This window comes from Aethalodelphis obliquidens, unplaced genomic scaffold (genome assembly GCF_003676395.1).
Source record: "Aethalodelphis obliquidens isolate GAN/ISIS:26980383/991018 unplaced genomic scaffold, ASM367639v1 scaffold33, whole genome shotgun sequence".
Taxonomy (NCBI): Eukaryota; Metazoa; Chordata; class Mammalia; order Artiodactyla; family Delphinidae; genus Aethalodelphis; species Aethalodelphis obliquidens.
In genome coordinates, this window is record NW_020837977.1 from 13,981,178 (window position 1) to 14,002,992 (window position 21,815).

At 44.9% G+C, this 21,815-nt stretch overlaps 1 protein-coding gene across 3 annotated transcripts in view; it reads right to left on the reverse strand.

Moving 5' to 3' along the window:
* CHD7 (chromodomain helicase DNA binding protein 7) overlaps positions 1-21,815 on the reverse strand; it is a 179,054-nt gene that overhangs the window by 66,225 nt on the left and 91,014 nt on the right. For all 3 annotated transcript variants that reach the window (XM_027128031.1, XM_027128030.1, XM_027128029.1), the window contains exons 3-4: positions 14,734-15,164; positions 954-1,095 (exon numbers count right to left, since the gene is read on the reverse strand). In XM_027128031.1, the coding sequence (XP_026983832.1) occupies positions 954-1,095; positions 14,734-15,164 (573 nt within the window). The remainder of the gene's footprint in view (positions 1-953; positions 1,096-14,733; positions 15,165-21,815) is intronic.

Here is a 21,815-nt window from a genome sequence, read left to right on the forward strand (position 1 = left end):
ACCCACACACACAAAATCTATCTGAAATTCTTTAGCACAGAGCTGTATATTGCAAGCACTTTGTTTCTAACTTTTAAGCAAATCAGTAGGTACAGGGAGAAGTACTGAGAGTGCACCAAACCATTAGAAAAGGTCAAACCCGCTTCCAGGGGCTGCTTGCTTTTCTAGCAGGATCCTCAGTAACTGCTCCTTGGTAACTTAGATGTCATTCACAGAAGCCACATTCCCAGCCATCCCAGAGGACCAAGCTGGCATGCTTCCAGGGAACGTAACAAGGAAATAATGTTTAACGGTCACGTGTAGGGGTCCCTTACTTACTGTCCAATCAGCGAAGGCAGTGTACTTTACGCACAAGAACCTAAATTCCTGATGTTTATTTCAGGGCCAGTTTTTTTGACTGATTCCTATAAAAGTCTCCGAAAGCCAGGAGACTCTAACACTGGAAAATTGTGCGGGGCTGCTGTCCAGAAAGTCACTAACTTGTTCAGAAACTTTAGGGTTACACAAATACATCTCGACTCTGACCGTCAGATGTCAGAAACCTGAAGACGAGCTACAGATTACACTGGGACTTTCTGTTCTGCAAAATAAAAGAATTGACAAGGAACCAAACTTAGCAGAAAATCAGAAATGTGGGTGAAGCTTTAAATGAACCAACATATTAAGACTATGTTAACACTAACATAAACATCAAAAGACACATGTACAGAAATAAACGAAGAGTCTCAGTTTTATTTATCACAGAGTCAAAGATGGCAAAACCAAGAAGTCAGGAGTCTAATTCTGGGTTGGCCCCCCAGCTCTCATCACGATGGATATAATGTTCCAGGCGACAATAAAGCCATCTCTACGGCAGCTCTATAACAAAGCCAGGGAGGTTCAGTGCACTCGATATGCAGCTAAAGTTACCCACGCTAAACAACCACAGCTCGGGATCAGAATGATGGTATTACCTGAACACCTGGGTCCTCGTCTTCTTCAGGAGGAGGAGATGATGGGGGTGTTTTGTCTAAGTCTGAATTCTCAGAACCTTCTGTTTTTCCCTTGTTGGCCTTTTTCTTCAAAGCACTTGCTTCTGAATCAGGTTTCTTATTACTAGAATTCAAAGTGGATCACTTAGTGTTCACTTTTTAACAAGGTTTTTCGTATGCCCCACGCCTTATATTTCCCACATCAATATCCCTAAAGTATCGATAACAACTGATAAATCAATGCACGTGGGCCATCGAGAGTTAAATAGTACTCTCAATTAAGTTTTTACAGCAAAACCCCGTACTGATGACCTTCAGCAGATATCTGACCTAATGAAAAACTGCATGCAAAAACTCCTAAAACCACACAGAATACATTTGTTCATCTAGACAATGCACGATCCCTGCCAATACACCAAGCCATAATGAAAAACTGGATTAAGAAATCATTTTGCTATCAACTTTTTAAGGTACCAGAAGATGGTTTTTAAAACTGTCAAGGAACACTAGAACATAATGATCATTTCTTCTGTGTCTCTTGCAGATAGTTTTAAATACTCCTGTTTAAGTCCTTTTCTTGACCAGTACTACTAGGTATCCTCTTTTATAACATTCAGATACATTTTTATCCAATTTAAAACCTTTTAAAACATAACAAGATATATAGCAATTCCTCTTCTACATAAATTTATTTAACGCTGTATCCTTAAGTAAAAATCAGCTTTATTTTGGTGCTAGACTTTTTTTTTTGAGGTAGTCACGATGGCCTTTTTTTCAAAAGCTGGGTCTCCAAAATACAGAAATATAGCAAAGTGACCCCAGCAATTCATGTGCGCGTTCCATAGTATATTTCCATCAAATGTTAATAGGATTTGAATGTTACGTAAGTCAAAAGACAAGAATGAACTGTAAGAAAAAATTTTTTTAATTTAAGTTTACTATCACCTTTAGAACCTTTATTTGCCATTCTTTTAGAATGCACACTTGGTGCTGCCTTCCATACCAATTTCCAAAACCCAGCCCCAAGGGTTTTCTAATATTGATTATTACCATTTACTATCCAACATATCCAACATTTCAAATAATCCAACCTCAGTAATAATTATTTTTACTATTTCAAGAAAGCCTAAAATTCTAATAAATTTTGAAAAGAAAAGATACATTTCGAAAACCTTTGAAAAGTTTATTTAAGTTTGTAAATTCCTAGAAAAGTATGCTGTCAGAATGCACTAAACAGTATTTTTTCTCAATCCCAACAACTACAAAAGGAAAGGAGGCCAAGATACCAATATGCTTTTATTTAAGTAAAGCATGTCATGTAAAATGTTTCAAAAGTACTTAGTATAATTACAACCTAAAAGGCATTTTTGTAATGAATAAATACAATATTTGATAAACTAGTCATTTTCAAATACTCAGAGCTTGTTTTTATTTTGTTCTGTTAATATCTGAGCCTAGTAAATGGCCACATAAGGAAAAAACTTACGACAATTCAGATTACAGCAAAGCAGCAGCTAGGTTTAAAGAGTTCTTTTTAATTTACAAAAAAATAAATAAATAAATAAAAGGAGTGTCCTAAAAACTTCAAGCCCCCAAAAGATCCACGGAAAGCATAATATTTTTTAAATTAAAAAAAAAAATCCATACAACAGTTCTTCATCCAACTGTCCTAGTGTTTACGCTACACATGGACAGAAGTCTCCCCTACTATGAGGCTCCATTTCCAGCATTTATTTCCGCTCTAACTGCCACAAATTATACAATACTACAGCTGAACGCTGGGCCCCTTTCCTTTCATCTGCACGCCAAGAGCAATCAGATTACCCTGGTAACCAGCGGTCACATGACCAGCACCTGCTCTTTTGGCTGGATGCCACTGACTAAAGCCATCTGCTTCCCTCAATCAGCTTTCAAACATTCTCAACACCTGCGCTGCAGTGTTTTGTGGTTTCTTTTATCAAATCAGTGCAAAACTGCTTCCAAAACTTTACATATTTCTCAAATTTGTTTAAATCAGAGGTAGGCCTGTCACGGAGCTGAACCACTGCCAGGTAAAGAAAGCTGGCAGCAGGTCCTTCCCCAGTGCCCTCTCCACGCCACAGTGAAGGACACAATTTGATTTAGTGGGGTTCCTGCACCAGGGGTAAACTGTCCTACGGGAGAAAAAGGCTTACTGCCTCGGAGCCCGCCAGAGCCCAGGTCTGAGGAGACGTCAATCTGCTGGAGGAGAGAGGTGCTAATGATGTTCCGTCTGTCCCAAGGATGCACTCTGTGGAACCTCCAAGAACGTGCAAAGTCAGACAGGACCTCTCCAAATGCCCGGACAAAATGCCTGTAGCCAAGGGAAGCAACCACCCCAGTTCTGATGACTGGAGGATTTCTAAACTCAGTGGACCTTGAGCTATTCATGCTGCCCCGAGACATCTAAGCATTTCCTTGCTAACATCTTCTCGTGACATCAACGTACAAATCAAAAACATACCAAGCGGTCAAAAAAGCTACAAAGTCTTCAATGTTCACCCCAAGACATTACAATCACAGACAAGATGAAGTTATTTACATCAGATTGCCTTTGCCACTATTTTGCAATAAGCTCATTTGGATTTTCAACTGTTATATTAAAACTGCTTTGCCCCAAAAGAGCTAAAGACAGAATTTTTTTTTTTTTAAGCCAACGAGGAGCACTGATTTCATACAGCCCTCAGTTCAAGTTCCAACTCTGTCATTTATAACCTGTCTGTCTGTGACTCTGGATACGTCATTTCTTTTCCCTGAGTCTCAGTTTTCTCATCCATAAAATGAGGTGAGTAATTACATTTTGCTCCAAGATTCGACCTTTCCAAGCACCTGGCACACTCGACCGGGAGCTGTTCTCTGACTGCGGCTCAGACCCACGGGCGGAATCTACTGCGGAGACTTAGGGACGGGACCCTCTGCGTCGTGACCACATCACCTAGGCCACGTGAAGAGAAGGAACAGCCTTTATCAACAGTCTCAACACCCGCCCAGAGGCCACTCGCCTCTATATTCCTGGCCCCTGCTTTAGTTCAGACGCGTATCACGTCCCACTCCGACCGTGACAACGGCCTCCCCGCCTCGTCCCCGTCACCAGCCAGGGGCAGGGCCACCCGCCATCAGACTGCTGGCGAGAGGACACGTATCCCACGGCCACAGCCGCGACCCAAATCTGTAAGGTTCAAGGCTGGTCTTTCGCAATGTCTGAGCCAAAACACGGCCGTACACATTCCTCTCCCCAGCTAGAATCTGGGAAGCCTGAACGCACGAAGAGGGCAGCTCTTCCGGTTGGGGAGAAGGAAGCGGTACTTATTCACAAGGACCACCCCTCAACCCGACACTACGAGGTCCGGGACGAGGCCACGGGCTGCCTGGCGCGAATCCAGAACCTCAGGGCGCCGCCAACAGCTGCACGGCTGGCCCCGGCCCGACGCCCCGCCAGCCAGGACGGCCAGAAGAGCCAGCTGTGCGGGGTCCAGCCCCGACTGGCCGTGGCCCGGAGAAGCCCCGGCTGCCTCCACGCGCCCCCTGGGCCGGCCCTGCCCGCCGCGTCCCCGAGCTCTGTGGCTCAGTCCTGACGCCCGAACATGCCCTGCGAACCCAGCTCCAGGCACCAGCAGAGCGTCCCCTTTCACACACAGACCCGACCGAATCATTCCGCCCAAAGCCGCAGCCCCACGTGTACTGACGTCTGAGATTCTCGGTGCGCGGTTTTTCATCATCGGCAACATGAACTTTATTTTTCTACTTTTCCCACACCCCAAACTCTCCACCCTCCACCCTGCAGATATACAGGACCGCTCCCAGAAGCGTACGCGCATCTCTCCTCCCTCCACTGCCCCTCGCGCACTCATCTGCAAGGCTCAGCTGGACATCACTCAGTCAGAGAACCATTTTCTGGCCACCAAAGTCTGGATTAGTAAGATCTCACACTCTCTGCATGCCACGTGATGTACCCCCACACAAGGGATGTTTAAAACACACAGTACTGGGTGGTAACATTACTGCAATGCAGTAAAACCAAAGCGCCAGCTGTGTGTGTGTATATGTCTTTCTCCAACTATCCTGTTAGCTCAAGAAGGAAATGTGTCTTATTTATCTCTGTATTCCTTGTACCTGGTCAGGTGGGCTACTTATAAACTTCAGCTGACCAATTAAACAGTACAAGTAACCATGAAATCAACAAACACATACACAGCCCTGACCACGTGCAGCTACAGCGCTCTTCTCCTTAACTCATTTACGAAAACCCCACGCAGATTCTATCTTGACGAAGCTCAGTAAAATGGGGCTAAACTACTACCAAAGTAGAGTGAAACCTAGCAAGTTTTCAAACCCCATACATCTGTATACCTCCCCTCCGGACTCACAGAGTTCTTTCATTTCTTGACCCTTATCGCCCACCATTACTGGTGAGGCCAAGATGCAGGGCCACCCCCTCGTGAAGCTAGGCAGGCCGTTGTACTCTTGGAAAGGGTTATATCTTTCTGGGGATGCTGCTGGCCACCGTAGGGCCACCATCCCTCCACCAGCTTTACTTACATGTCACATTTCACCATGAGAGGGAGGTCCCAGTGGCGGGCAGCGGGATATTCGCAGGGTCCATGGCTAAGTGACACTTAGGTCACCCTGCCAGACCGAGCTCTAAAGTTCTGTGGTTGCCTCCCCCAACCCCAAGTGATCAAAACCTACACCACCCTGATGAAAACTCCAAGAAACAACTGCTGGGTTCAGAGAGGAGGAATCCACATGGAGGGAGTCATCCCTCTGGAAGGACATATTCAGTGTATGGCTCTAAGAGTCCACAACGATGGGCCCAGTGACAGTACCAGAAGTGGGGCTGGACACATAAATCCAAGCTAAGATAGAGCATGTAAATAATGAAGTCTTTTCGGTGAGAAACGAGTACAGGTTTTTTAAACACGACTTTATGCAAAGGGCTAGAACTTCCTGGAAAGCCAGCTAGCTGCCCTGATTTATTACAGAGCGCAGGGAAACATGGGTAAGCACCAGCCTAAGGGTCTAAGTCCTCGAAGGAAAGACGGTTTGAAAAGGAACCGTATCGTGGAGCCAAACATAACGAGAGGAGTGGAGTCAGCGGGTGAAGCTGTGTGGACAGTGGCGGGGTTGGGCGGAGCGGGGGCAGCGAGGATTCTCCACCACACAGACCCTTGAGACAGGACACGTCAGTGACGGGCCCCCTCACACCGGGGAAAATCAACCTGGAGGCGCGTGAAGATCAAACAGGTCCGTTTTCAGGAAATCAAGCCGACGTGTCACACGACCATCTTTCAGAAGAGCAGAGAGTATTGAAACATATCCTTATACTTTACATACATAAAGGCCTTTTAATAAAAAACTGAATGTCATGGATGAGAAGTGAGGGATGCCTCTGGCACAGGAAGTGTATGGCTTGTCGTGATTCAGAAAGATCACGTATGATAAAATACATGAGCCGCTAGGGTCGAGGTCTCAAGGCTGGTAGGAGAAAAGCGTCTGGCCTCTCAACTTCAGATTTTCCTCTAAGTTTTTAAACAAGGAAAAAGAAAATTAAAAGATAAAGAGGCAAACTAAAAAAGCGACAAGATCAAGGACTAAAAGTTTAAAAGGATCAATGAAGGCAATATAAAATGTGATACATCATGGAGTAAAATAATCCAACAAAATAAAATAAAAATGTTACAAGTCCTAAGACCAAAGTTTTATTTAACAGCTAAACTGGGATGTGATAAAATGCAGGTGACAGAATAAACTAATGAAATAAGAGTCAAGACAAATTCTGCACGACAGACAAGAAACGCAGAAGTCAACAGCACCTTCACACGAAGGCCCTTGGAGCTCCCTAGGCCAAGGGCCCAGCAGCGGTCAGCAGACGGTCCGAATGCCTGAGACTCCCTACAAGGCCACGCAAGGCAGAGAGCATCTGGGCAGGATCGGGGGACAGGAGCCCCCGTCCGCCCAGGCAGTCAGCCCTCGGGTGCTGAGCCGGCCCCCGACTCCTAACTGCCACCCGCAAATTCTTCACCCTACGCTTCTGCTTGAGAAAGAGAAAGGAGAGCTGAGAAGTGGAGGAGAGAGGGGGTTAGGGGAGGGGGCTCTATTTTACTTCTGAACAACAAGCTGCAAAGACAAATTATCAGTCGAGTTTTTAAGTTCTCTGCCTCGAAGACAAATAATTTCAATTGTTACCTTAGGTAGCTCTTACACGATCAAGTACTCCTGAAGTACATTAATTGTGCTAAATTTCTAGGAAGGGAATAGTAAAGTTAGGAAAGATACAGAAACCCAGCTTGCTTTCATTTAAAATGTGTATTTCAAACTCAACAGGCCTCGCCTTCACATCTTACAATCAAACTGTGCAAGGATAAGGAAACAGGGACAAAGAGGTTACACACTCGGCCCAGGAAGCAGCCGTCCCAGGACTGGGCCAGAACCTGCCCGGCTCCAGAGCCCCTGTCTCCGTCCTGAGACCGGCCTGAAGGTCTCACCTCCTCGTGGAGACGTACTATGCGTCCAGCACTGGCCTGGCCTTTTGGGGGACCCTCCAGGCCTTGGAAACCTTCCCTGGTGAACGCCTCTGTTACTCCAGCTCATCCCTGGGTGGCCTTCCAATAACATCAGAACCCTGTCCTGAGGAAAGCTCCAGTTGACCATTTTATAAAGAAGAATGTTTTAAAAAAATGAAAGAGAAAGTACAGTAGAAAGTTCTCCTGAAAGAGCTAAACGCATTTTTAATGTTGAATATACTGTAGATGGGGGAAAAAAAAAATCACAAAGTCACGAATTATCATTGAAAATCTAAAGGTTATTGAGTTTTATGGACTGAATTAAGATCCACCAGAAGTAAGATGGAAGCAATGTCTGGTGAGCTGATGTGTTATCCGATCCCAGAAGCTCAACAAACATCAACATTAGCCCCCCAGCTCTGCAGCACCACCTGGCACTGCAACACGGCAGAAAGGATCGGGCAAATCAGACATCACATGACCTGTGCAGAAAGCATGCCTTTCAGTGCCCTTCTACTATGGGATATTCTTCCAAGGGCCAATACTTGGCTGTCTGTGCCAAGTCCTAAGACGCCAGCCTTACTCACGCCCAGCGTTCCCACGACCCAGGACGGGGAGAGTGAGGACAGCGTTAGCAGCCAGAAGCCCACTTCCTGGATTCATAAGTATCTTCTCTGATCCGCCAAGGTGGCTATGACAACCGGCGAGACGTGCAGCCCACCCTCGGTTTAATCAGGTGAGGTATGAGGTATGTAGGTGGAGAATTAGGCAGAGCAAATGGCAAGGCCTACGAGGAGAAAACCTCACCACCTACCCCAACAGAAGAAGCATGAAGTTACATCATTCCTACAGGAATCGGGCTACACATAAAATTAGTAATCTAATGGAAGTTCAAGGGTGTTGCCTTTCTAAAATTAAGAGAGAGAGAGAGAGAGAGAGAGAGAGAAGTGTCTTTTTTCTTTCTTTCGCCACAGCACTCGGCTTGTGGGATCTTAGTTCCCTGACTAGGGATCGAACCCGCGCCCCCTGCAGTGGAAGCGCGGAGTCTTAACCGCTGGACCGCCAGGGAAGTCCCACAGTGTCTTTTTTCTTAATTCGAACGCTCCAGCTCCCTGGAGCGTTTTAGAGCTCAGTTTTAGAGCTCAGTCACACGGACTTCCACGGAAAGGTGGGTGAAGCAAAGGCCGGCCTCTCACGTGACTGATGCTCTCACAGTGGCTTTGCATCCAACACCCCACAGGGAGCTCTGTCTGGGCAGAAGACAACTAGCAAAAAGATCTTTATGTACCACGTGACAAGTTTTGCATCCGCACAGAACTTCATACTTTTCAAAAGCACATTCATATCCACAGACATTTTTAACGATAATTTAAAAAATCAGCCTGTGACGCCTTCTGCTCTTTATCTTCCGACTCTGACACCCCCAACACATCTCCTACGGCAACACGTGCGACACCCTAAAATTCCACTTAAGAAAAGACTTCAAAGGAAGGTGTCTCCAGAAAAATGCCCCTTTAACATCCTCCTGCTGCCCAGGGCCTCCTCACCTCTCACCTCTCCTCCGACGGGTGCAGTGGGACCTACCTCACCTCTCCCACACAACCACAAGGCCAGCAGGCCACCGCTCTGAAGTCCACTGCAGCTCCCTGGACGGGCAGGAACAAATTCCCACCAGGCCCACTGTGGCCCATTCCTGCATCCGGCACAGAGCATGAGTCAGCAGAACTTGCTGTTTAGGGTCAGTGACGTTGGGCATCCGTCCCCGCCAGGGAGCGTAAAGGGAATCACGGGCTATCAGAGACGGCAGGGTCTGAACTGAAGGCGGCTGACAGCTCCCTCACTGCTCATCCTGATTTAAGACAAATCAGATAGAGGAAGGGTCACAAGGTGGCCTGTCACTGGCCTTTTACATGTACAAGGAAGTCTCTGAGATGGTTATCCTTCCTTTCTCGAAGGAAAGGAATCCCCACGGGGATTAAGAAGACCTCACGGCCCGGCGCCTTTGTCAAAGAGAAGGCAATCTTAGGAAGGGGAAGGGGGCACCTGGTTGCACCCCTGGCCCAGAGCTTGGACGTAGTGACCAGGAGCGGACAGGGCAGGCCGGTGGGCAGACGCCTGATGCTCACGGACACGTCTTCCCTGTTCCTCGCCAAGACCTAAAGGGCTCAAAAGTCCTTTGTAACCACATGCCAAAGAAACCTACACTCTCTTCTGCTGGTACAGTATCCAAAATACCTAATTCAGTCTGTTCAACTATCCAATGTCTTGGGTCAAAGCTAAGTCACGGCACGTGAATAAAAGAAAGAACAAGAAAATAGAAGAAGAAAAGCTGCTGGTTTCATTTACTTTATTACCTGATGGGGAGATACCTGACTATCTAGGTTTTCTGTACTCATTAGCAAAACAAGTTTAACGGTTTGCTTTTGTGTCCAAGAAATTTTACATATATCAGAGCACATTAGAAAATATGTATTAGTTACTTAAAATACACCACTATTGGGCTTGCTGGCTGAATAAAAATATTTCTCAGGTAAATGCTGCTACTCTTTTAGATCCTGATTGAGAAAACAATATCTGAAAAGTTAACTAAGTTCCTCAGAAGAAAGTAGCAACATAAATATTAAGGACAGTGTGGTATGCAAAAAATACACTTAACGTGTTTTGAGTACTTTATATGTCTTTTGAAGTAAGAGTGGTGTTTCACAGTTTAAAAAATATATATCTTCACTCTTGAGAAGTAGCATTTTAGCTTCCTATTAACTTTATGGGTGGAGAGGGGGGCAAGCACCAGATGAGTTCCTAGAAACTGCATTAGAAGCAAATCTCCACGGCTTCATTTAAATGAAGCTTCAGTAGTCAAGTCACAACCTTTGGCTAAGTTCCCTTCTTTATGTACATTCAAAGAATCTTTATATCGCTAAATGGACCACTAAATCCTCCAAGAGTCATTCAAAGGAAGTACTTCCTCCAAATTCTCTCTCATTTCACAAGGCCCAAGCATACACAACAGAAAACGCATTGAAGAGAAGACCACGAATCCTCATATTCCAGCTCCGTGAATCCTTCCATATGCAAAATGGCATCCTCTCCAGGCCACAACTGTCTTAGCCTTTATTTTCAATATTAACCGTCAATATTTAAAAGCTATAAAGACACCTGGGGAAAGCACTAGACAGGTAGAAAAATATATATTTAACGTAAAATGGGAAGAGGGGAAGAAAGATATGGTCCTAATTAGAAAAGAGGCATGTGGTCCATTTTTTCCACCAAGATTTTAAATGTCTCTTTTTGGGGACTTCCCTGGTGGTGCAGTGGTTAAGAATCTGCCTGCCAACGCAAGGGACACGGGTTCGAGCCCTGGTCCAGGAAGATCCCACATGGCCGCGGAGCAGCTAAACCCGTGTGCCACAACTACTGAGCCTGCGCTCTAGAGCCCGCGAGCCACAACTACTGAGCCCGCGTGCCACAACTACTGAGTCTGCACTCTAGAGCCCGTGTGCCACAACTACGGAAGCCCACGAGCCACAACTACTGAGCCCACACACCGCAACTACTGAAGCCGGTGAGCCTAGAGCCCGTGCTCCACAACAAGGGAAGCCACCGCAATGAGAAGCCTGCGCACCGCAACGAAGAGTGGCCCCCGCTCGCCGCAACTAGAGAAAGCCCGCGCACAGCAACGAACACCCAAGGCAGCCAAAAATAAACAAACAAACAAATAAATAAATAAATGTCTCTTTCTGAAATGCTGACACCTTTTTCTGTTTCACTACCATTCTATATAACAGCTTCTGGGCAGATTCTTTTAGGTTCTCCTGCAGAGGCAAGACAGACCCAATTATATCTTGGTTGCCAAAAGGGCCGGTGTGCTGGGAATGGCCACAAATTCAAGCCTCAGTGGCTTTCAGGGATGACAGGTAGTGAGAAGGACACGGTGAAGGCACACAAAGAAACTCAGCCCCCCCAATGACAGCCACCTTTCTCATGTCATTTATGACAGTATGTGAATGACGCAAAACCAGCTCTCTCCTGTGTGGACATCATGCAGACCCCCAGCGGGTCACTGCCGTCACCAGCCGCTCAAAGGGCAGCACGTTTGTTAGGAGAATCTCACCAGTGATAAGGCATAGAGGGCCAAACAAGAAAGATGGGAGTAGTTCTACAGTAAATGTTTCCTTCCATTTCTGTTTATCCCCTCTGCTTCAGCCCTCTGTAGGAGAATTATTTTCTGTATAAACAAATTCATCAAGTTAACTTATTCAAGGATGGAAATAACTGGTATCACATAACGTTTTGCAAAACAAAATTGCCACTGCAGTATTCCAGCGCCTAAAGCAACCTGCTCCGGCAATTCAGCCCCAGCACTGACATAACCCAAACCTCCTATTACCTTCGTGACTGCATATTCAATTTACATAATTATTCTGCTATGCTATTCAGAATTTACATGTAGCTGTGTGCAATCTACTTATCCTTGCTTCAGGGATGCTTTTTCCTTCCAGACTTAGAGGAACAACGAGACCACAACTTGAGATACTCCATTCCCCTGACCACCTGAAACACTGTAGCTCAACACAATAACGGGTTGGCTGGTTAATTCAATGACAATCTCTATTCAGTTACCATATTCTTGGACAGCCACCCCCATCTGAACATCAACGACAGGAAAACCTCTCAGGCATCGTCCTCACCCCACTTCATCCTAAATCAGCAAGAGGCCCTCCAAGGGCAAGTCGCCAGGGCCAGCAGAGGTGCTGCAAATGCTCTCAGTGGCCCTCCTGGACGCACCCCCTTCCCACTTGCACTTCTCCAAGCTCTAAAGAAGGGTTCCCCTCAATTACTTTCACACCACTCGGGGAAAAATGACTGTCACCTACAGCAGCCATCAACTGAGACTACTAGTCAAAAGCAAAACAAAGAGAAAAAAAGTACTAGACGGGCTTCTCTGGTGGCGCAGTGGTTGCGAGTCCGCCTGCCGACGCAGGGGACACAGGTTCGAGCCCCGGTCCGGGAAGATCCCACATGCCGCGGAGCAACTGAGCCCGTGCGCCACAACTACTGAGCCTGTGCTCCAGAGCCCATAAGCCACAACTACTGAGGCCCGCGCGCCTAGAGCCCGTGCTCTGCAGCAAGAGAAGCCACCGCAATGAGAGGCCGGCACACCACAACGAAGAGTAGCCCCCGCTCGCCGCAACTAGAGAAAAGCCCATGCACAGCAACGAAGACCCAACGCAGCCAAAAATAAAAAAGTAAATAAATTTATAAAAAAAGAAAAGAAAAAAATAAAGATAGGGTCAGTCTGAGGTAGACTGAGAGCTTGAAAGAATATATTTGGAAATTTACGACAAGTATCCAAGATACAGTGGAGTTTTTTATATCAATTTTTACCATTTGGTAATAAATTCAAAAACTTAAGATAAAAACTTAAGACAGATGTATTTTGAGGCTACAGTTAGTTTTGGTGATATATGTTCTGAGTTCCAGAAAACTTCTTTAGAACACACACTCTTACACTGTAAGTTTGTTTTAAAAAAAATACATTCTTTTAAGATTTTGCTTTGATTTCTTTCTCCTTAGGAGAAATAAAGCACATGCTTCCTCCTACTAAAAGCGCAATACTCAGACTTAAGCAACTATGTATTTTTTAAAACCCCCTCATAAATCAGACTGAAAGTCTAACTGTCCTCTGGCCTCACATCCCTAAGACTTAACACAGTACCTACAAACAGTAAGTCCTTCATAAAGTATTGCTTAAGTAAATGAAAATAGAATGTATAATAAACTCTGAGGTTAGAGGAGTGTTCATAGGGAGAAAAACATAATGGCTTTCAATTAAGAGACCACATACTGAGGCATCAAAGGACACTATAAGTGAATGCAAATATTAAGTTACCTATAAGACTGAGTTACTAAATATACAGTGGTCCCTCAGTACCTGCAAGGAATCGGTTCTAGGACCCCGGCGGATACCCAAATCTGCAGATGCTCAAGCCCTTTGTGGAGGGCCAACTGTAATTCAGTTATCTGGGTACCATAAAAAGTACTGGTGACAAAAGTTTTGTTAATGTCTATGATTCAAACTTGCAAAACACTACAGAATAATGTATTGGGTTGTTTAGATATTTTTAGCAGGAAGCTGAAATTCCAAGTTTGTTCTCTCACTTTGCGGCATCTTTCTAGTTACAGAAACCACCCTTCTTTGTGTACCTGCTCCTGACACACAAGCAAGCTCACAAGCCCAGGGCTGCCAGGCCGGCGAGCTCGCAAAGCCCACGTGGAGCATGTCAGTCTCGGGGTGGAATGCCACGCGCCCTGCACAAGCGGGCATTCGCTCGTGGCGGGAAGCGGTGGAGCGTGTTTTCTCCTGCGTCCGCAAACAGGTTCAGAGTAACCAAGTCTGACCATACTTCCATCTGGAAACTATATTTTCTAACATGAGACACATTCTGAAAAATAGATTCAGATGTTTGGAACTGGTTCAGAACAGTTGTAAGAAATGTTCGGTACAAATGAAAAAAATTAGTCTTCAATGTCTTCTCCTCTCAGCTTTTCTTACTGAATAAATATGCCTCCTGGGGGGTCAGAGAGCTGGTGGGGAAGTACCAGAGGGGAAGCACGATGTGGAGGCGGCTACTTCCTAGGACCTAAAATTCATGCTACTCTCCAGTGCATATCTAATGGGTAACTGCTATTTGATTTCTCCCACGTTGCCCACTAGGATTCCAACGCTGCCCCTGGAAGGCTTACTCCGCCTGCCAAGTGGAGAGAATGCATTCTCCCGTTTCAACTTCTGGGAAGCAGGACTGAAAAGCCTAGTGAAATGCAGTGACTCGCCTTGCCTTCTATAATCCTTCTTACCCAGTTTGGCACTGTCAGTGAGAATGAGGCTGGTGGTCTAAGCTCACAAATGATTCTGCTGGTAACTTGGTTCTGTTTGTTAAATGACAGGCTTTCACAAAACTACAAGAAAGTGATTTTAAAATAACAAACAATTTTTATCCAGTAACGCTTCTAAAGAATCTACCAACCAAATCAACGGTTCATAATAATTGAGTCCTAAATCTCAGAACGCGTAAACACCTTAACTTTTCAGTTCGGGTACGAGAAAAAGCAGCTCAGCCATGAGGACACGTGTCAGAGCGTCCCGCGCCCACCCCGTGTCCCCACCCCCGTTCCACAGGCTGTGACTGCTGTGCTTGTGTCTCTACTGTGTTTGGTGGTGGTGGTTTCTGCCCACGGCCTACCTTGACTTTTTGCTGGATTTGGGTTTTGGCGTGGCAGTTTTTGCTTTCTTTTCCTTTGGCTCTTTGGGAATCTTGGGGGCTTTCGGGGTCTTGGGTTCCTTGGGCTCTTTCTTCTCCTTGGGTTCTTTCGGTTCCTTGGGATCTTTTTTTGCCTTCGGCCTTTTCTTTTTCTTTTTCTCTTCTTGGGACCCATCCACTGAGTTCCTGTTTAGTTCTTGGTTATCAACCCCACCAGGGAAGTCATCTTTACCGAAACTTTTACTGGGATCCTCTGCAACGATGTGGTTGTTTTTCTTTTTCTTCTTCTTCTGCTGCGGCTGCTGTTCTACGGACAGCAGGTAATCATCACTGTTCACTAGCTGAGCGTTCGGTCCACTAACCTGAGTCATATCCGGCACTGGTTTCTCTAGAAAGGGCTCCGATGGAGAATGCTAAGAGACACAAATAGGAATTGAAGTTAGTTTATCGTTCTTCGTAGTGAAGAAAGGAACTGAAAGTTAAGTGGCTGATGCTTCTGAAACTTACACTCAAGGTAGCAAACTTAACCAACTACGCATTTGTGTAAACCTATCATTTTCTCTCATCCAGAAAAAAAATAGGTTTCTTCAACAGGAAAGCTTTTAAATAAATAAAGAGGGCAATTTAGTAATACAGTAAAAACTTCTGTTCAGGTGGAAGAAAATTTCTCATTCAGCTGAAGACACTTTCCATGTTCTCAGCATCCATGTAGGAAATGGTGAAGAACAAAACAGCAGCAAAAGCTAAGACACACAGATGGAATTCAAGTGGAATTTTCCCCGTGCAGGAACGGGAGCTCCAATTAAAGATACATAATCAAGTCACTTTTAAAAAGAACAAGTGTACTGGGCGTTGTAAGAATCAGATACCGTGAAAGTTTGAAATCCGAGCGTAAACACATAAATCTTACACAGTACAGGTCATTTCTGATTTAAATGACATTCAAATGTCAAATTAAAAGCACATATACAAGCTTAACGACTCTGGGTTGGTTAGATTTCTCATACTGATAGAAAATGCAGACAATGTTTTTCTTAAGTTATTAAGGCTTTACATTTCCAAATCTCACTGAGAGCGAGAGCGAGAGAGAGCGAGCGAGAGCGAGAGCGAGCGAGAGTGAGAGAGAGAGCGCCCCCACATAGTCAATTTGACATGCCTTGCAGGAGATTTTCAGCATCCACTAAGACCATACCCAGAAATGGTCTTAAATATGGTGGAGAATACCAACACCTGGGATGGGACGCTGAGTGGTCATGATACAAATCAGGGCAGGGGTAGGGGACCATCTGTCTCCACTGTAAACTATGACATCTAATGAGCCTTTACATTTCAACGCAATACTTGAAAATGTTGTATCTGCCTTTTTCATATGCTTCTCCAGACACGAAATAGTAACTGTAATATAAACAGCAACAGCCACGAGCGTGTACGCAACAGTCTCACCATGTGCTGGGCATGTGCTCAGTAAGCACTTTACGCCTGGACCCCATCCGATCCCCACGCCAGCCCGGAGAGCTCCATGGAGACACAGACTTGCTAAGATGAAGAACACACCCAAGGAGTTACGGATGCAAGTGACAGAACTGAGAACTGGGCCCCTCACACGTGACCCCCAAAAGAGGAGCCACAGGAAAGCCCAGGCCCAGGTCTGCTGAGGCGCCCAGGAGTTGCTACTCACCACCCACAAAGGGATACAAATCAGATTCCGGTACAACTCACATCCACTGAGCATCTACTTCATGTTATACACTAAGCAAGGTGCTTGCAGGAGTTTGTGCACCCGAACCCCACACCAAAATGTGATAATTTACCCCCATTTTTCAGAAAAGAAGTAAAATTTGAGGAGGCCACGTGGCTACTCAAGGCCACAGCATGGGGGACAGAGGTGACATCTGAATCTAGGTTTCCTAAATCCAGTGCTCTTCTGACTCTGTCCGGCTCCTAAAACCTCACACACGGGCGTCCTCCTAGGAAAGGTGCCGCAGGCTTCACTTTATTTCCAAAGTGCTCAGTGACCCAAAGAAACGTTTAAAAAAAGAAATCACTGCCAGAAAAGAAACTGGTTTTCCTGTTCCCAATAAAACCTACTATGGTTACTGAAGAAACCTACATTCAGTTCTCCATCTGCACCAGTGTAAGGGAATGAGCCCAGAACCGTGAGCTGAGAGAGAAAATTCTAGCCCGGGCCCTGCCATGAGCTTTGTAATCTGGGAGAAATCGTTTCCCTTCTTCTTCATCTGCAGAATGAAGCGTTTGGTTTAGATGATTTCCAAAGTCTCTTCCAAAATCCTACGGTATGAGAAAATCTTAAAATACACATTGCCCTTTCTTGGTCAGAGCTGAGAGAGAAAGACGCTGAAGGAGAGTAAGGACAGACAGGAGGGGAGAGAAGCCAGGGCAGAGGAGTGAGAATGAACACATGGATGCAGTGTCCATCCAGGGGTAACACAACCGGCCAGATCCTGAAAAAAGCCACTCACCTGCCCCCAGTTTTTCCCTCACAAACACACTTAACAAACATCAACCAAGGAGCTCTCCAAATTATACTCGCTGAGAAATAATGGGATCTGATGTAGCGGTTTTACTATACCTAAGTTACTGAAGTAGAATTAATTGTTACATATTATCTCCTAATGTAAGGAAAAAGGAAGAAGCCAATTCTTTTCGTAAGAGACACAGAGGTCAAACTTATTTGGGACAAGCTATTTCTCAGGAGATGGAAGAAAAAACATTTTCCTGGAAAGGGAAGGAAAGAGGAAAGTCTACCAGTAAACAATGCTTACAGCTTAGAACGGTGAATTAATTCCAGGTATGTGTACCTTTCCTTTTTTTTTTTAATTTTTTAATTTTATTTTATTTATTTTTTTATACAGCAGGTTCTCAGTAGTTATCTATTTTATATACATCAGTGTATACATGTCAATCCCAATCTCCCAATTCATCCCACCACCACCACCCGCCATTTTCCCCCCTTGGTGTCCATACGTTTGTTCTCTACATCTGTGTCTCTACTTCTGCCCTGCAAACCAGTTCATCTGTACCATCTTCCTGCATGTGTACCTTTCTTTATTCTGCATGGCATTAACTCTGGTAACCAAACGCCAGCCTCTGATGAGAGATATCTGGTCCACATTTGTGAATCAGAAAAAGCGTGTAACACATGATACCAGACGACTGAAAATTTATCTGCACGTGAGCACACAAATCACTCTGGATGCTCCTTTCAGTAATACATGAAGCCATAAATTAGTATCCCTTAAAAATTTAATCTTCCATAAGAAGGAAAAAAATGTAAAGACCAAATACAAAAAAGATAGTAGTCCTGTTTGATACGCGGCAGAATTATGTTTTGGTACTGTTTGAAATAGGGTGGAAAGGTGCTCGGAAATATTATAGTGTTTACCAGGCCCACATCTCCTTAAATCTTTTAGAGAAAAGCTGTTTTTGTAAACATTTAACAAAGAACAGATGGCCTGCCTTAATCATGTGGGGAAAAAACCTGGAGCTCACAGTAATACCCCGACAAAGTCTCCCAGGCCCGCCGTTCCCCTCCCAACGCCCCGCGCATGGTACAGTCTTCTCTAATGCTATTTAATTTTACAGCGGACATTTTCCCATCAATTCCCACTGCCTGACAGGTAATCAATGCCATTAACATCTGATATCACCATATAGGGCATTCCTCAAACCTCTCATTTACTAGGGCAAAAGCAGAGAATGTTAGATACCAAAGGTATTTTTAAATACACCCTTTAGAACTTCCTGCTTGACATATTTGCTATCATAATTCCATATGCCTTTTGGAGCATTATGGAATATACAAGGACTACACGTGGACTTCTGAAACTGAAACAGAATGACGGACAGTTGAACAATAAATTAAAACGATCCAAGGTGCGTGTTGTTCAAAAAATTACCATAAACTAAAGATAGTCGTTTTTAGCCTTAACTTCACTTTTCGTAACATATAAATTAGACAAACACATAAACAAGTTCCCTCACATAAAACAGCAGAGTAGACAGGATGTAAATTTAACCAAAGGAGAGGGGCCGGGGAGGCGAGGCCAACCCCTCCATTACCTTTAAGCAAACATGACCCAAAACGCTCGGGAGCCTTCGTCAGAACAACATAAATACAATGTGTGAGAAGACACTTTTCATCCATCTCCACTGTGTTTTCCCTCCAACATTACCCAGCATTTTCTGACTTTAAAGGCTATCTTATTTAACCATATTTTGTCTTAATTATAGTCTTGAAGCCTCAACGTGCTTTCAGCGTCAAGCACCATGAATGAGCAAACAGTGTGCGACGTCTCCAGTATGGACAATCTCTGCAAAGCCGCACCATTCTGTAATGTAGGACGTCTCTGGGCAAACATTCTACTTACTGGGTGACACGAACACGTCTAAAATCAAAACACTACTTTATAATAAGGAGAAGATACTACCAACTGGAGGAGAGTAACATGGCCCTTCCAGGAGACACGCACGCCCCGCCCCACAAATCAGGCTGAAGGGAGACAGGCACTTGCGAGCTCAGAGAAACGCAGGTTCTGGGGGAGACGCGGCAGGCCAACTACGTCCCACGTGACAACGAGTACAATCTTAAAACGCTACGCTAGGATTTAAGTGGCTTGTAAAAATACAAATATTAAGTAGTCATTTAAGACTGAAAAGTACAATTCAGTTTTTGGGTTGTTTTTTTTTTAAAATCGCTTTGGAGACACATTCCTACTACCGGCCCTCTTCACTGCTATTTACTCTTCCAGTATCCCACAGGTTCTCAGTCCCTCCGCACTCTTCTCAAAAGGAATTCCAATATGAGCCAAAGGAGTGAACCAGGGTTCAAAAGATCATTCGGCCCATGTTCAGCAAGTCCCACTGAGACTTTCACATCTTTTTCTTGTCAGTGACACTGAGAAAAAGAAGAGCACTCGGTAATACTCGGTGCCCAATTCATTTATTCATCCAACAGACAGCTGAGGACGTAACAGTAAACCAAGCAGCCCTGGTACCTGCCGGGGGAGAACAGAGCGCCTAACCCAGGCTGATGCCAAGGAGGGTTCTTGGGAAAAAGGCAGCCAGGCTGGGACTGAAGGGGAGACACATGCTGGCCAGGGGCTCCTTCCCCAAGGGACCAGCCCAAGCAACAGACCACGTCCAGGATGGGGTGACAGAAGGCACAAAAATGCATCACAAGCGGCTTTTAAAACCTTCTTTGTGGGGAGGAGATCAAGAAGAACAGATATTAGTTTGAATGGTCAACTGAAATAACTTTTAACTTTGATTCTTTGATACAAAATAATACGTACAGAAATAATCTTAAGAAAAGAATCAAGGATTAGAATATTTTCTGCTTGACTAAATTTGGTATCAGAGTCAGGGCCTCAAGTTCAAGCCTTTCATCTATCAGTTAGTTTTATTCAGCCCGTTTTTAAAGACAATTTCTAGGAAAAAAAATACTGAGTGAATACTTTTACGGACACAGACACAAAGATGAACAACATCACGCCTGTTGGTCATATGACTTGAGAAGGCAGAAAGTATAGAACAACATTTTCTAAGTTTAGGATTTTAAGACGCGTTCCAAGAAAAGAAGACTCGGGTCACGGGAGTGTTGAGAATTCTGGGTTAAACAAAGTTAAGCATTTTTCTTTACTGTAAAGCTCTCCAAGCCCTTACTACGCTCTGAGGGGGAACAGGACACAGTTGCCATACAGGAAAAAGACATTCTTTCTCCAACAATATCCTGAATATAAATGCTCTTCAAAATACACTCTGGGGCTTCCCTGGTGGCGCAGTGGCTGAGAGTCCGCCTGCCGATGCAGGGGACACGGGTTCGTGCCCCGGTCCGGGAAGATCCCACGTGCCGCGGAGCGGCTGGGCCCGTGAGCCATGGCCGCTGAGCCTGCGCGTCCGGAGCCTGTGCTCTGCAACGGAAGAGGCCCGTGTACCGCAAAAAAAAAAAAAAATACACTCTGGATTACACTGATACAGTTAATCCGTCACCTCCGTGGCAGGGATATGAGAGTGTGAGAGAGAACGAGAGAGACGGCACGCGCAGGCCTCAAAGCAGTGGTTATCAAATGGTTCAAAAGATAGTATACGACTCTACGAATAAATACAATTTTATATAAAGGCACTGAAACGGCTCACTCAATTATGCTCAGATGTAGGAATAAAACAGGAATATTAGGATAATCATATAATCTTCTGACTTGTACAATTTCCATTATAATATATATGCAGTGAAGATAATTACTAAGTTAAATAAAATGAACTTTGAAATATAATAACTTATCTTAGTGGGTCCCTCAGAAGAATCATTAAATTTTAGAATTGAAAAAAAATTTTTTAATTACTGTGAAGTATCTCGTCTAAAAATCATCTGAAGGCATTTCTGAACCTTTGGTTTTCTGCTTACATTCTGTCCTTAGAACAGATCTGCCATATGCACAGAATCTTCAACAGCTACAAATTAACGTGAGACACTGTGACGGCATCTACGTTATAAATGCATTTTGAATCACTGGAGTCCAAAATAATGAGAATACTGAACCAACTGGTCATGTTAAATTTAATGTTAAATGGCTTCGCATCACATATTGAATACTGACCACCTTCCAGTCTTCAGGGTGGAACTACGCCACAGGAAGGGTCCCATGGCCTCTGTAACGTGTGACACACCATGCTGAGGTGTTTCTATGGTCAGCTGGACCAGAACAGCCCAGCGGTGAGGCTCCAGCAATGCAAACCTCCTTCCTAAGTGTCTGAGAAGCTCTAAGTGGCGTGGACTCCCTCTCAGTGGAGGAGAAGAGGGCGTCTGGCCGCCGCCCCTCACTCTCGCCGCCGCCCACTGTGTCTGTGCCACCAGGCTCAGGAGGTGCTGGCCCAAGGGTGCGGCTCTGTGGCCACCATTCCAGTTGGGTAACAGGTCAATTCTACTTCTCAGAAAAAGCACCAGGCCAAGTAACAGGCTTGCACTTAAAAACCATGCAGTGAAATAACGTTTGTCTGACACACACACACACACACACACACACACACACACACACACACACACA